Source organism: Sinocyclocheilus grahami, unplaced genomic scaffold (assembly GCF_001515645.1).
Source record: "Sinocyclocheilus grahami isolate Dianchi unplaced genomic scaffold, SAMN03320097.WGS_v1.1 scaffold328.1, whole genome shotgun sequence".
Classification (NCBI taxonomy): Eukaryota; Metazoa; Chordata; class Actinopteri; order Cypriniformes; family Cyprinidae; genus Sinocyclocheilus; species Sinocyclocheilus grahami.
This window is the reverse complement of record NW_015505507.1, coordinates 427406-443475: the sequence shown is the minus strand read 5'-3', so window position 1 is coordinate 443475 and position 16070 is coordinate 427406. Positions and strand designations below refer to the sequence as shown.

Sequence of the window (16070 nt, the reverse complement as noted above, 5' to 3'; positions counted from 1 at the left end):
TTACAGACTACAATCGTTCTAGTTTTCTCAAATGTACATTTTTAAGTATGCGGGGCACACATGTACCACTGCTGTACAGTATTTCACTACACAGACGCTCCAGTGTAACAGCCCAGGGTGCAAAATATATGCTGCGTTACCAAGAATGATAGCCAATGTAATTTTCTCACTAGAAAAAATCAACACTATAAGAAGTGTCCTACAAGAAAAGTATTGGGAAAGCAGTACAATGTCAAAGAGTACTGCCTTGAATCTATAAAGCAATCTGTAAACAATTGTTCTTCAGCTAGTTTTTGTCTACATCGCTCATCACGAAACATGCTATACATTGTAATGAATCAAACCGACTGAAATGTTTCCATTGTGAGGCATCCAGACGTGCCAAATTAATGAGAACTTATATACTCATTGTGTCTTAAAAATATCAAAAAGGGATATTATGGCCTAAAGAATTGTTTCGTTCGTCACATGAAGGGCTAACATATTAAAATGGGTCATTTTACAGACTACAATCGTTCTAGTTTTCTCAAATGTACATTTTTAAGTATGCGGGGCACACATGTACCACTGCTGTACAGTATTTCACTACACAGACGCTCCAGTGTAACAGCCCAGGGTGCAAAATATATGCTGCGTTACCAAGAATGATAGCCAATGTAATTTTCTCACTAGAAAAAATCAACACTATAAGAAGTGTCCTACAAGAAAAGTATTGGGAAAGCAGTACAATGTCAAAGAGTACTGCCTTGAATCTATAAAGCAATCTGTAAACAATTGTTCTTCAGCTAGTTTTTGTCTACATCGCTCATCACAAAACATGCTATACATTGTAATGAATCAAACCGACTGAAATGTTTCCATTGTGAGGCATCCAGACGTGCCAAATTAATCAGTTATTTGCTATGGTTTTAAATACGCATGGGCTAGACTTGCTCTGGTAAAATTAGAAATTAAAAAGGGGCTATATAATACTTATGTGCTTGATTGACTGACCGGCTAGCTTAAGTTTAATCAACAAACCTTTGGTGTAGTCAACTGTAGGCAGCCCACACATTTTGACAGTCCTGCGGTACACTAAAGAAATTCAGCATCAGTACATTCCAGATCAACTGAAGGACATTCACAATGAAGCCTTTGGAGTCTGGATGCTCATTTCTACACTTCTGTCATCGCTGTATATAACAGGCAGATTGTTTTTTAGACTTAAAAAGTGAACAGTGTTATTCACACATACACATTTGCTCATTGCAGTCAAGCTCAAAATAAATATTGGTAGTGTAATTCTGAGTGTATTTTTTTTTATAGACATATGCTTTGAAAAAAAGTACCAAAAGTTTTCAGTACCGACGTCTTGTAACGTATCAATATGGCACCAAACACATGCCAATATCATGAGTCTGATCACTCAAAAGTGACAGGAGAGTTACCCTGTCGAACCCAATATGCTCCGGTGCTAGAACATGCAGTAAACAATCATCTTTATGTCCCATGGTGCCATCCAAGTGTTTCCTTGCTTCACCACACATTTGTGGTCAATTGATCTGGTACAGCTTTTGAAGTGTGAATTCAGTCACAGCAAATTAAAGGCCTCATATGGACAGTCCACCCCAGTGATCATCGCAAAACACAGTGAGAGTATTAAGTGCTCAATTCTGTTATACTGACTGATTTTCAAAAACGTTTTACTCGAAAGTATTAGTCAACAGCTCAAAAGATTCTTTAAAAAAATCTAAATAAAGTAATGGAAAAATCTAAAAAAGGGGGTTTGGCATCTCCACATTTAGTGCCCATCTTTCTTCACAATATATCCGGTTGTTCTTGCAAACCTAGAGTAACTTTATGGCAAGAAATCTGTCTGTGTGTGAACAAATACACTTGGCTTATCAGAGATGACATTCCATTGTCCTTTTGCAAGCAATTCATATTTTGCCAGAAAACAGTTATACCATGCTTTGGAGATCCTTTACTTCTTTGAGATCTTCCCAGCTTTTCTCTTGGGCTCATAGGGTGTTCTCAGGATGCTGGGTGTCTCTTCCATTACCCTGACCAGCAGGTTATCAATGTAGTCCTCCAGCTCCCGAATATGAGCATCTTTCTTTCTCACCACCTCTTTCTGCTTGATGAGCTCTTGCACAACTTCTGCAAAGGAGAGATTGTTGTAGGCCGCCATATTCGTCTGCAGATGTTCAGGCTCCTAGATGTGAGGAATAATACATGACATATGATTCTTAAATGTTGTTAAATCTCTACTTTTTTATTGCCCATAACATGATGGGAATTCAAACTGCTCTCTGAAGTAAATAAATTGTGTACTACTTTTGACCTATAATTTGATACTGTAAAATTTAGAAATAAACATATTTAATGCTGCCTTTAGAGCTTACTTGATAAACAAGCTTTTATTAAAAGTGTTGCTCTAAACGCTCAAGCCTCAGTTCTCTCAAGCAGAGCGATTATGTGTTGACATGAGAAGTGTCTGCGTCTGATTTCACAATGATATTGAGGAAACGGCAATTTAGAAACATTTGCACATCTGCTATCAAGTGTCTGACAAATTCACACTTTCTGCTGTCAAGGTGAAAACAAGCACTAAATGCGGTCCGTTGATATAATCTCTTGGAGAGCTTATCCATTTCAGCGGTGTCAAAATATGAGTGGATGACTCAGTCATGTCTAATCACTGTTGCTTAATTAATTACAATAAAACTTCTACCCAAAATCATCATCAACAATACACAGACCCGAAATTCATCTAATTAGCAAACAATCCAAATAGCTCCAGAAATGAAGTACTTGCACCAAATCTACACTGATAAGGTTCTGTGTTTAAAGAATTAAATTTAAGACCTTAATACTTTTATAATAATAAATATATAAGTCATTAAATAAGGTTTTAACTGGGGACTAAAAACCTTTAAACAGCATCGGTACGATTACTTCAAGTCTTCAACTGTGAATAGTTATTAGGGCTGGGCAACCGGTACGAAAACAAAAAAAACAAAACCATTTTTCAAATTTAATACCTCCAAAAACAATATTTAAGACTTTTTACATCCTCAAATTTTGAAAAGTGAAGACATCTGAATATTTTGAGGGACCAGCCCTGTGTGATGATATATACCCCATAAAAGTTATCTGTGTTTACATGTATAATACTAAATGGAAGATTAATAATAATCTGCATTCATACATTGCACTTGTTAAGAAAGATACTTGGCAGGAGCAAGCCTCAACACATTTAACCTGAAGCTTCAGAGTCTGAACTGCTTCTGGGTTTGAACTTGATCCACCATATCGGACAGCTGTTTATACATGTGACACTTTGATTATGATTATCCTCCTTAGATTACGGTAATGAAAACAAAACATTCTCTCTCTTTTTCCCCTGAGGAAACAGCAGAGCAAATTTGACTCCATAAAACTGCCATTCTGGAAACTAAAGCAAAAATACAGTGGCCCTAAAAAGTATTTAGACACGTAAATCATGTGAATGTCATCGCATTAGACAACAAAATATAAAATCAAGCAGAATTTATTTTAAATGAAAATGTACACTTTCCAAACAAAACATTTGCTGAATGAATCTATTGTTTAAAAATATGATTTATTGTTAATTTGGATGCTTTATGATTTTTGGTAGTGGAATTTTTTCCCTAGTCAATATGATAAACTACACCTGTAGTGAACCTGAAGGGAACTGACTTCATACATCCACAAAAAATAATCACAATTTCAAAACACCTTCCAAATTTATTTGCTGATGCCACTTGCATGCAATAAACATTCATAAATTTTTTTAGGTGTGCTTGCTGAGTTGAGTGTTTGGTAATGCTGGTCAACAGTCAACGCAAGCCAAAACAACTCTCTCTGGCCATATAGAACAGCTACCACAGAATCAAAGGAAGATTTAGAGAAAGAGATGTTGCATGAATAGCAAAACCACCAGGGCACAAGCTAGCGGGGGCAGGAAAATATCCCAGGAAATGACCATGAACTGGCAAGCAGCTGATGAGCAGATTTAGGCAATCAAGAGTGTGGGAGAGATAAGACTTCCACTTGGCATTCTTCAGTTGTCTCATTACGGGCATTAATGAGGGCCTTTGCGTTGAAAATCTAAAACTCCAAGTCCTTTGAAATGCCTCGGCCGACTCTCCCCCCACCCCCCATCCTTTAATTAAGGCCTTAGAGTGCCAGAGACACTATTTCACGGATGCAGTGTTAACATAACCTCAAAAATGGGTGAGGAAAGCCATTTTCAGCAACGCGTCTCCAGTTTCAACATCACTTCAGCGGCTATTCTCACACAGCAGGCAAGCGACCGTCGTGTTACTCTACACTGGACACGATGACGATCACAATCAGTATAATTATGACAAAGTGAGAGAGGACCCCTTTCCATGTTTAACGCTGACCGTGGTTTGACCTATAGTGTAAAATTAGACCAGTGACAAACTGCGTATTATTAATGATTAGATTTCCAATTATTGAGTGAGAGAACATACTGTCCAAGATGGCTCGCTAACGAAATGGAAGCACACTAATAACATCACACTACTCCAAATTACATGCAGATCAAAAGCAAAAATACAGTGGCCCTAAAAAGTATTTAGACACGTAAATCATGTGAATGTCATCGCATTAGACAACAAAATATAAAATCAAGCAGAATTTATTTTAAATGAAAATGTACACTTTCCAAACAAAACATTTGCTGAATTAATCTATTGTTTAAAAATATGATTTATTGTTAATTTGGATGCTTTATGATTTTTGGTAGTGGAATTTTTTCCCTAGTCAATATGATAAACTATACCTGTAGTGAACCTGAAGGGAACTGACTTCATACATCCACAAAAAATAATCACAATTTCAAAACACCTTCCAAATTGATTTGCTGATGCCACTTGCATGCAATAAACATTCATAAATTTTTTTAGGTGTGCTTGCTGAGTTGAGTGTTTGGTAATGCTGGTCAACAGTCAACGCAAGCCAAAACAACTCTCTCTGGCCATATAGAACAGCTACCACAGAATCAAAGGAAGATTTAGAGAAAGAGATGTTGCATGAATAGCAAAACCACCAGGGCACAAGCTAGCGGGGGCAGGAAAATATCCCAGGAAATGACCATGAACTGGCAAGCAGCTGATGAGCAGATTTAGGCAATCAGGAGTGTGGGAGAGATAAGACTTCCACTTGGCATTCTTCAGTTGTCTCATTATGGGCACTAATGAGGGCTTTTGCGTTGAAAATCTAAAACTCCAAGTCCTTTGAAATGCCTCGGCCGACTCTCCCCCCACCCCCCATCCTTTAATTAAGGCCTTAGAGTGCCAGAGACACTATTTCACTGATGCAGTGTTAACATAACCTCAAAAATGGGTGAGGAAAGCCATTTTCAGCAACGCGTCTCCAGTTTCAACATCACTTCAGCGGCTATTCTCACACAGCAGGCAAGCGACCGTCGTGTTACTCTACACTGGACACGATGACGATCACAATCAGTATAATTATGACAAAGTGAGAGAGGACCCCTTTCCATGTTTAACGCTGACCGTGGTTTGACCTATAGTGTAAAATTAGACCAGTGACAAACTGCGTATTATTAATGATTAGATTTCCAATTATTGAGTGAGAGAACATACTGTCCAAGATGGCTCGCTAACGAAATGGAAGCACACTAATAACATCACACTACTCCAAATTACATGCAGATCAAAGACGATGACCACCCATTTCAGCTGTTAATTAGATAAACAGCCCTCCAACTAGAGCGCCACAAGCGATACTCAGTCAGAGATCAGCTTCCATGTATAATAGGGCTGCAATAAATGACCAATTAAAACTTTGGGCAAGTTTTGAAAACTTATGAGAAATGTGTCTGGACAGACTAGACAGTGCCAATGTGAAAACAGACCCTTTTTTCAGCAATGTATAGAAATGTAAAATAATATTCTTATATTTAGTGTGGTCAAACGTAATTTAGCTTTATTACAATAGTGTAAAATATTTAAAAAAACATACAGTGTATACTATTTCTTTGGAATGGACTTACACGCTCTCTTGCACTATTCATGCCGTGCTTCTTTTCAGGAGAGGTTTTGAATCTCTGTGTAAGGTCCTCAGTACTAGTGGGATTTCTCATGTTGTCACTGCAAGACAGGAAAAAAGACAAAACTGTTACTTCAACAAATACATAAAATGCACTTTCATCTTACAGGAAACCCTTTCATTTAACATTCAAATTGATTTAACATTGGTGAAATCTTGGTCGACAACAACAAGCATTATCATGAAACACATCACATCCTTTAATGCAACTGCTACTTGCCTGCAGTAGTTCAATATAACATTTGAGTTGACTTTTAGTTATCTGACTGAGGGTCAGGAAATGGTTCAACACCCCCTCACACGCAAACAGCAAGTCTACTTTTCATTTCTCAACAATTGGTCACTGACCACAACAAAGGCATTACAGCCAGTTACGGCACTCAGTAAGTGGGCGGTGAGACCAAAATCTTTTATCACATTATGAGCAATTTTATACCACAGTGACGGTATACGTATATATTTAAGCGTAGAAAAATTTTTGGGTGGAAAGTTTTTGACAGAAGTCTATTCTGCTCACCAAGGCCGCATTTATTTGATAAAAAATACAGTAGAAACTCTAATATTGTGAAATAATATTACAATTTAAAATAACTGTTTTCTATTTCTAAATAAAATTCAAATGTGATTTATTCCTGTAATGGCAAAACTAAATTTTCAGCAGTCATTACTCCAGTCTTTATAGTCACATGATCCTTCAAAAATCATTCTAATATGCTGATTTAGTTCTCAAGAAACATATCCTATTATTAGCTATTTTAAAAATAGTTGTGCTGCTTAATATTTTTGTGGAAACCATGTTTACAGGACTCTTTGATGAGTATATTAAGCCTTAAAAAAGCATTTATTTAAAGTAGATCTATCGAATTTTAGCATTGTTAATGTCTTTACTGTCAATTTTGATCAGTTAAATGACCCTTACTGTTATCATTTCTCTCTGGAAAAAAAATAAATAAATCTGACTGAACCCAAACGTTTGAACAGTAGTTTATATTATATTCAATGTACTAATGTCTATTAGACAATCTAGTAGCATGAATATATTTATAAAATTATTATTATAAAAAATTCTAAAGCATTTTAAAAAAATAATATAAAATTATTATTTTTAACAACATTTTAATAAAAATACACATAGCAAGTGAATAAGTTATCTACATTGACAATGCTTGTCTGTTATAATATAGATAGTCTGATGTTGAATTTTCTTTTTGATCATAACAGGAAATTTGGAAATTCAACCGGCTGACACATTTCTTCCACCCATACCACAGCCATTATACACCACTGCAACTTGCAAAAAAATAAACGGACTTGATGCTTATATGGGCGTACTGTTATGAGTGGTGTTTCAATCTTTTAATGACAAAGTATTGTGAATGGATGGGATCCATCAAGGATGCTGGTTATGTTTATAACGGTGGAAAGATCACACAGATCTTTAAATACTAGACAACATTAAGCAGGTTTGTTAAATGTCTTTTTAGCTAACCTATGACCCTTGGAAGACCTGTGATCTAAGATGAGAGAGTAACTTGAGAGGATGAACTGCCTGGTAGGCTACGGGCAGATAAATTGTTAATTGAATGGTCTATCTCTCGTTCAGATCTCATTACTGTGGCTTGGTCAGGACCCTGTAGTCTGAATTGGGCCTAATGACATTGATAAGGTCTTCCTAATGACAGACTTTCTCTGATAAACATTAAGTGCTTGACTGTCCTCATCTAACTCTACTGAGAAAAGAGCAGAGGTTGGAAATGGCAAGCAAAATTAATGGAAGACACGTTCCTCAGCAATTATTGCTGAATGAATAATACTATTATACATCACATAATGCATTTAAATACAATTAAAATAAATATAATACTTAAGCATTTATTGAAATAAATATTTGACATATTATTACAACTTAATTTTGTTCTTATTTATTTTTCCTAATTAACATTACTGATAAATGCTAATGGCATCTGACCTCAAGTAAGTGAGACGAAAGCTTGATTAAAGTAGCTATAACGTATAAAAGGCACCAAAAAATGGCTAAAACTAGTCATACCTGGATCTGTAGTGTGAGAGGAAAGGGTTGCTTTCACTGGTAAAGGGGTTTGGAGATCGCAGGTCTCCAGAGCTTCCTGTTCGCTTTCCAGTGGCCGTTTTCTTTCCTTCCTTCTTCCCAGTCACTCTGCCCAGAAGACCGACCTTCTTCTCTCTCTTCTCTGCCCCCCACAGCATCCCCTGATCTCCCTCGAAGGGATTGCGGTTGCGTGGGAGAGTGGCAAATTTCTGGGGCATGTTGTCTCCGATGTCGGAAAAGGGGTCACATGGAACGTCGCTGGTTGGGCAACCATATCCATCACTCTGAGAGTGTCTGTGAGATGCAGCAACCCCTGTGGATGAGAAAGATGGAACATTTTCTTTAGCGCTTCTCCATAGAGCGCTGCAGGGATGAGGCATTTTTGTAGGCCGAAACCCAGAGACGCGTTAGCATTTTAGCACGTTTCATTATCCTGAAGGCAATGGGTTTTTGGTTGCTTGAAATAATGTCTGTGGATAACACAAGCTCAAGATATTTTCACATTTTATTCTACAAAATAAAATACATCAGTAATGACCCCTAAGCTTTTAACTCACTAAGTCATTAAATGGGACTACAGTGGTTGTTTATCCTCACCTTTCTCCTCAATAGAGTTCATGGAGTCGAGTTTGGGCATAAAATACATCAGTAATGACCCCTAAGCTTTTAACTCACTAAGTGATTAAATGGGACTACAGTGGTTGTTTATCCTCACCTTTCTCCTCAATAGAGTTCATGGAGTTGAGTTTGGGCCTGAAGTGAGTTCCTATCAGATCAGACATGGAGTGAGCAGAAGAAAGTTTCTGCGTCCCAGTGAGCAGCGAGCGTTTTGGCTTGGGTTCAGGTGCAGCCTGAGGGTGAGGGTGCGGGTGCTGGTCTGGCAGAGAATCAGTCTCGCTCTGTCCTGAGCGAGGAAGGATGGCGGAAGATGTGTCTGAAAAGGCACCGTTGTGCTTGCGACCCTTCATCTTTTCCTTGAGCTTGGAGAACGGTGATCTGGGTTTGTCTCGCATAGACAAATCGAACATGCTGGCGGTCATGTTGTTCCGCACGAACTGAATGCTAACTTGAATCTTGCCTCGGTCTTTCCTCTTCTTACCTGGCCGTGAGTCTAGCGTGTACCAGCTGACAAGAGAGCGACATGAAGTATATATATATTTAATAAAACGTCAGAAATTCAGAAAGGCAGGTATAACAGTAAGAAATTAAAATGTCACTTAGATGGATTGGGATACAACTTATTTTTCAATCAACTTTATTTATTTATTGATTCTTCACATCTTTTGTTGTTCACAGAGTTTATTTTCTGTAAAAATCCAAAAGTCAGTGGAAAAATCTGTTTTTGTTGAGGGAATCGGGGTGATGCTAACTTACTGGATTTCTACTGGAAATTTCCAGTTTCCAATTTTCCAGTGAACAAAATCTCTGCACAAAGGTCATGATTAGTCAAGTGTACTAGACTACCTATTTAGATAGAGTGGGGAAGAAAAAAAAAAAGTACTTTGAGTAATTTGAGAAAAAAAAAACAGTTTGAAAAGTTTGTAAATTCAAATCATATTTAAATTCTGAACACAGCTGCTACAGAGCTACACATATTTGGCCGTTGTGTCACGAGCGTGGTTGGCCTCTTAGGTGTTATTAAAAACAGCTAGGTTGGTGGTACATGCACCAGTAATTTGCAGATGTTCCAGTGTACTTTCACAACTTGATAAAAACAAGCAGGAGAAAACCGCACACTCTTTCACTTCTCCTTTTCTGTGAAACCCCCCTTGGTTGGAAGACTCTCTTTCAGGCTTTGCTCTGTATGTATAATTCATACAAAAACGACATGGGGGCAATGTGTTTGTCTGGCCAGAAACCCAATTTCACTTCACACAAATCCACAGCATAGTCCATTTAGTTTAGTCCATTTGAAAGCCTTCCCCCTTCCTGAAACGCATATTATAGTAGGGATAAACATAATTCCCTGGTAACTGCAAAGGTTTGGGCCACAAAAAGAATGTGAAGTAATACGCCCCCATCTAGGCCATTCCCCGGCTCCTGTTTATTTAACCTCTTACTCTTTTTTTTTTTCTGCTGGAAGTAATGTAATTGATGCTGTAACTGTGTGAAAAGGAGGTGGCATTTGCACAAATCTGGCCTTTGTTCATTGATGCTCATACCGGTATTTGGAGATTATGAAATGGACAATATTTCAGCAGAGGCACATGAATCTCAAAAGTGGCTGAATACTGATGCTCCTGCAATTCAAGACACTTGGAGCAGGATCATTAATTTAGAAATGATGGTCATGAACACTTAAGGCATAGGTAAAATACTAGACAGAGACTTTTATTCAATACAGGGCCAATGTGTTCAGTGAGCGGATGCCATATACCATTTTACACCACCATAGCCAAATGTATGGTGGAAAACCCTATTTCCAAAAGATATTGTTAATTACAGATTTCCTTTCATTGATGTCAGTCATTAGCCAATATTGCATATTTATTGCACAGGTTCACCCCCCCGATGTAGTAAAATAACTAAATCTAACTGAAATAAAAATTAATAAAAACCATATAGAGAAATAAATAAAAATGACAAAAACACACAAAACAAAATATATACTAAAACTTTAAAAATAAGATGAAAGCGGGAAATATAAAAAAAACAATTGTGAAAACTATAATGAACAATAACAGGTACTGCGCTGATTAACTGTAAAATTTATGTAATTTTATTATGTAAATGTATTGTTATGGTTATAATTATTATTATTGTCATACTTATTACTTTTTATACATTATTTTTCTACTTATACATATTATTTTACTATTACTCTGTACAATTATTTTAAATTGTTATATATGTTCAGGTGGAAAAGTTGTAATCATTCTGTACTTTGTGTTGCTCCTTTGAATAGTTGAAAAAAAATAATAAGAAGAAGAATTGAATAAGACTGTTAAACATAATATTTAGCTAATCTCAAAATGTACTTGTAGTACTAACTTGCATTGTTTAAACTGACTGATTTTAGTATTTTGCAATTTATTAAGACAGAATGATATAAAAATTTGATACTGGCCTAACATGAAAATAATTATTGGTTTATCTGTATGTAGACTTGTAGAATGTGACTCATTATTTTTGTAAAACATCACTCGGGCCCTTTCTTGACCTCAGCACTAATTAAAAAGACACTCTGTAGACTCACAAAGCAGCCCTCTAGAATGCAGTTTAACACTTCCGACCTAGACACAGTTCTTTCATGCAAACACTACTGTAAACACTCCTTCAGTAACGGAACACACTTCCCTCTGGGGTCGTCACAGGCTGCCATCTTGCTGAGTGCTCTTCTTCCATCATGGCACAGCTAGTGAATGGTGATTATGTTTCTTTCCAAGACCATCCACACACTGGGGAGCTTGTAGATCCGAGGGAAGAGGGTTTACCTGGTCTCAGGCCCAGTGAGGGAGCTCTGATCTGGGCATGTGGAAAGCCAGCCAGCCTCTGTTCTTCACATGGGACTCAAGGCCAAGATAAATCTTCCTCTGCCTGGAACCATAATACTCCCACTCTGCTAGGGCCGCTGGGAACCACCGTACAATCAACAAACACAGGTGTGCGATAATTAGGGCCTGTCGACTCCAATGTCGAAACGGACTCTTGTACCCTTGCGTCAGTTAGAGGAAACCCTTGCATGAACAGAGTCAATGGGGACTGCTAACCCTGAGAGTCTTTCCAGGAGATGCGAGGTCGGTAGAGTGATTTGTCACGAGTGTCAACAGTGATGTTAGCAATCGGTTACAGTACATAACTTCCCCCCAAGGGTGTGATATCACAGGATTGCTGAATAAATAATGCTTGCACTGATTGTGACATATTGCCAATGATTAGAAGCTTTGAGGAAAAGTAAGGAAGCATCGATAATAATAGTCTAAATACCAATAAGTCGATAATTATGCACAATGAAATAGACTATACATCCAATACCAGCCTATAACTGATATTGTACCAATTGTGCATTAAAACTGGGAAAGGATCTCCAGTGTAAAACTTGTAAATAAGCATGTAAATAAAAAGTAAATTGCAGTATTCTTAAAAACGCCATTTCTGTAATTGATTTCTGTCATTTACCGCATTCATTAATGCCAGGTATGCAAGACATTGGCACTGCCTTTTCTACTGCAACTAGCCATACTTGTTTCTCTCATAATACTCAAATAACCATGCTAGTCTCATGTCCAAAAAAGTGAAATCAGGAAATATTGTCTCTCTTATGAAGTAGTCTTGACATTTAGTTACAGAAAGTAGTCTCTGTCACACCCGACAATAACATTAGAGGAAGTCAGAAGACTTCCTCTAAGGAAACACACCTGTTAGTCACCAGGGCCTGACAAACAGAGAGGAAAATATAATAGCACACATGATAATCATCCTCACTAGACCTGTTCATCTGCCACATGATTGTGACTCAAACTGCATGGAGTCAAAAGGCCTTTATCTGAGTTTCATACCAGAACAAACTGGCCTGCATGAGATGGCTACCCTTCTATAGTAATGCACAGCAATGGCATGTTCATAGACATTTAAAACTCAGATGACAGGTTTTTAAAAACAAAGACAGGGTTACGTCAGAGGATTACTTCAAATGAAACTGCATCACTAAAAAATACAAAGTTAAAGAATAGCCCAGGTCGTTCAAAACCTTCCATCATGTTATACTTTGAGTACTATTAACTGACTTGGCTTCAAAATGCTGACAAGCATTAAACACAGGGGTCTATGTAGGATGATATGTCAGAGCGAGACTTTGAGGTCTGCTCTTAAATAATTAAAAATTCTAGTTAAAAAGAAAAGAGAGAGAGAGAAGAAAGGCCTGTGATTTAAAAGAATCTTGAGGATTGCATAAAAACAATTTAAACACAATTTCTTAACTGTAACACCACAAGAGGAGAAGACATTTAGTGTTTGGTTCCTCTTTTAAGTTGCACTTCTGCTTATTTGAAAGAGTGCTACATTTGTATAGTTCTACAAGACAATGAAATAGACTATACATCCAATACCAGCCTATAACTGATATTGTACCAATTGTGCATTAAAACTGGGAAAGGATCTCCAGTGTAAAACTTGTAAATAAGCATGTAAATAAAAAGTAAATTGCAGTATTCTTAAAAACGCCATTTCTGTAATTGATTTCTGTCATTTACCGCATTCATTAATGCCAGGTATGCAAGACATTGGCACTGCCTTTTCTACTGCAACTAGCCATACTTGTTTCTCTCATAATACTCAAATAACCATGCTAGTCTCATGTCCAAAAAAGTGAAATCAGGAAATATTGTCTCTCTTATGAAGTAGTCTTGACATTTAGTTACAGAAAGTAGTCTCTGTCACACCCGACAATAACATTAGAGGAAGTCAGAAGACTTCCTCTAAGGAAACACACCTGTTAGTCACCAGGGCCTGACAAACAGAGAGGAAAATATAATAGCACACATGATAATCATCCTCACTAGACCTGTTCATCTGCCACATGATTGTGACTCAAACTGCATGGAGTCAAAAGGCCTTTATCTGAGTTTCATACCAGAACAAACTGGCCTGCATGAGATGGCTACCCTTCTATAGTAATGCACAGCAATGGCATGTTCATAGACATTTAAAACTCAGATGACAGGTTTTTAAAAACAAAGACAGGGTTACGTCAGAGGATTACTTCAAATGAAACTGCATCACTAATAGATACAGAAGTTAAGAATAGCCCAGGTCGTTCAAAACCTTCCATCATGTTATACTTTGAGTACTATTAACTGACTTGGCTTCAAAATGCTGACAAGCATTAAACACAGGGGTCTATGTAGGATGATATGTCAGAGCGAGACTTTGAGGTCTGCTCTTAAATAATTAAAAATTCTAGTTAAAAAGAAAAGAGAGAGAGAGAAGAAAGGCCTGTGATTTAAAAGAATCTTGAGGATTGCATAAAAACAATTTAAACACAATTTCTTAACTGTAACACCACAAGAGGAGAAGACATTTAGTGTTTGGTTCCTCTTTTAAGTTGCACTTCTGCTTATTTGAAAGAGTGCTACATTTGTATAGTTCTACAAGACTTTTGATAGATCTTTAAAAGATCAGGCATCAAAAATGTATGAAATATTTAACTCACTCAGTTTTCCTCCGTTCCTTGTTGTCAAATATCTCATTTAAGTTGATGATTTTTTGGCCCAGAAATTTATCCAATCCAACCAGGGACCTGTGCATGACTGTGAGGCACAGCTCATACACCTCTGGATTGCTCTCCATCAGCAGCCCTGGCAGTTCAAATGAAGCCTCTTCCCTCCACACCGGGCTGAGGGTCTTCTCCGACACTGATGTGGAGTACTTTTCTTTGCCCAGCTGGATGATGGTGTAGGCATCGTTGGTGCCATTCTTGCCCTTTGGTTGCAGGTCTGTGGCTTGAAGAACAGTGGTTTGGACGTGAGTTGGAAACCACTTCTGTGACTGTTCGCCCAATGACATGATGACTTCAAGTGTAAAATTATGGATTTTGTCTTACGTCAATTTGGCCGAGGCATTTTGTTTAGCTTCTAATCACAGGAAATGAGTGACCAAGAGTACATAAAAATCAAAAGTTACTCTCGGCAAACACCCCACACATTCACCCCACTCCAATTTAGGTCACCTAAACCAAAGAAGAAAAAAGAAAAATAATATTAAAACTTAAATTCATATTATAAATGACACAGAAATAACAATTGTAACTTAAAAACTAGTGACTTTAACAATGCAACAAACTTAAAAAGTTAAATAGTTTTTTTTATGTTTTTGGGAAAGTGATTTTTTCTTTCCGACCAATTTTACCATGGTGACCAGGGAGTCTGTTTTTTTTTCTTTTTGCTATATGTATCTAAAACTTACATATATTATTCACATATGTATTTGTTGAACATTAAAGTAGTTTAACACAAATAGTAAACTGCATAAATTAATGTCAAGTACATATATTGCTGTTGTTACAACTTACACTACTGGGATGGACTGTAACTTAATTTGAAAACATGTTACAAAAATGTCCATGAACTTATTGTGGTAATCAAACTGTTCAAAATATGAACCATCTCCAATAACCCTAATTTAATTTTAAAATGTTTAACTAAAAATGGTAAACATATAAAAAACACTGTCATTCAGAAAAGAAAAGAATATTATCTATGTAGCTAATACAACGTCGCACTATTATTATTTTTTATGTATGAAAAAGTGCGAGGCTTATACTTTATAGAAGCTGGTGATTCAAATAAACACCCGTTTTATCATTTAACATTCAATCTATAAACGAGACATACAATTGTACTAGGATATTATTATTATAGGATTATTGTTATTCATCTAAATTCATTTAGGCCTATTTTGCTCTGTAAATATTTTATATCTCAAAACACCGACATTTACAACTTTTACTTTTACCTCAGGAGGGTGGTTATGGGTTAAACTCAACCAGTATTTAATGAAGAAGAAAAAAACACTCCGCGGTCTTCCCTTATTTAATTCAATTAGAAGCTCCACTGCTGGCTTCATTCCCCACAGTTACTGCTGCTGTAGTCATACAGCACAAGCCTCTGATATTTACCTCTGAAGCATCTTTCTCGAACAAGCTAGCGTCGCCACTGCATGTGGGATGACCGCTTATGCCAATCGGTATCTGTGGTGAATGAAAATGAATAAGTTGCTGTAAGCGACACTAATTCATCTTAAACAAATGTGTGTGTGGTATTCCACATCAGCCCTGAAGTCGACTTCCTAGTTCCTCATTTCCGCCGATGTGGTCACGGGTCGAAGTGCAAACTCCTCCTCTGTTGCCGTGGAAACACAGGATTTCATCGGCGCGCGCCTGGCGCTGTTCCTGGGATTC

At 37.2% G+C, this 16070-nt stretch overlaps 1 protein-coding gene across 1 annotated transcript; it reads right to left on the bottom strand.

Annotated features, from left to right (window-relative positions):
• Positions 1–407: 407 nt before the first annotated feature.
• On the bottom strand, positions 408–16019 carry LOC107602496 (rab11 family-interacting protein 2). The gene is made up of 6 exons (XM_016295009.1): positions 15789–16019; positions 14325–14840; positions 8889–9298; positions 8156–8486; positions 6050–6146; positions 408–2194 (listed from the first exon to the last, which is right to left on the bottom strand). Exons 2-6 carry the CDS (start codon positions 14675–14677, stop codon positions 1964–1966), a joined length of 1422 nt encoding a protein of 473 aa, XP_016150495.1. The 5' UTR covers positions 14678–14840; positions 15789–16019; the 3' UTR covers positions 408–1963.
• Positions 16020–16070: the final 51 nt, after the last annotated feature.

Coding starts and splice junctions, on each gene's coding strand:
- LOC107602496 (XM_016295009.1), bottom strand. CDS start 14,677: ATGTCATTGGGCGAACAGTCACAGAAGTGGTTTCCAACTCACGTCCAA. Junction 9,299..14,324: donor AAGGAACGGAGGAAAACTGA/GTGAGTTAAATA, acceptor CTCTCTTGTCAG/CTGGTACACGCTAGACTCAC. Junction 2,195..6,049: donor TGAATAGTGCAAGAGAGCGT/GTAAGTCCATTC, acceptor CCTCACATCTAG/GAGCCTGAACATCTGCAGAC.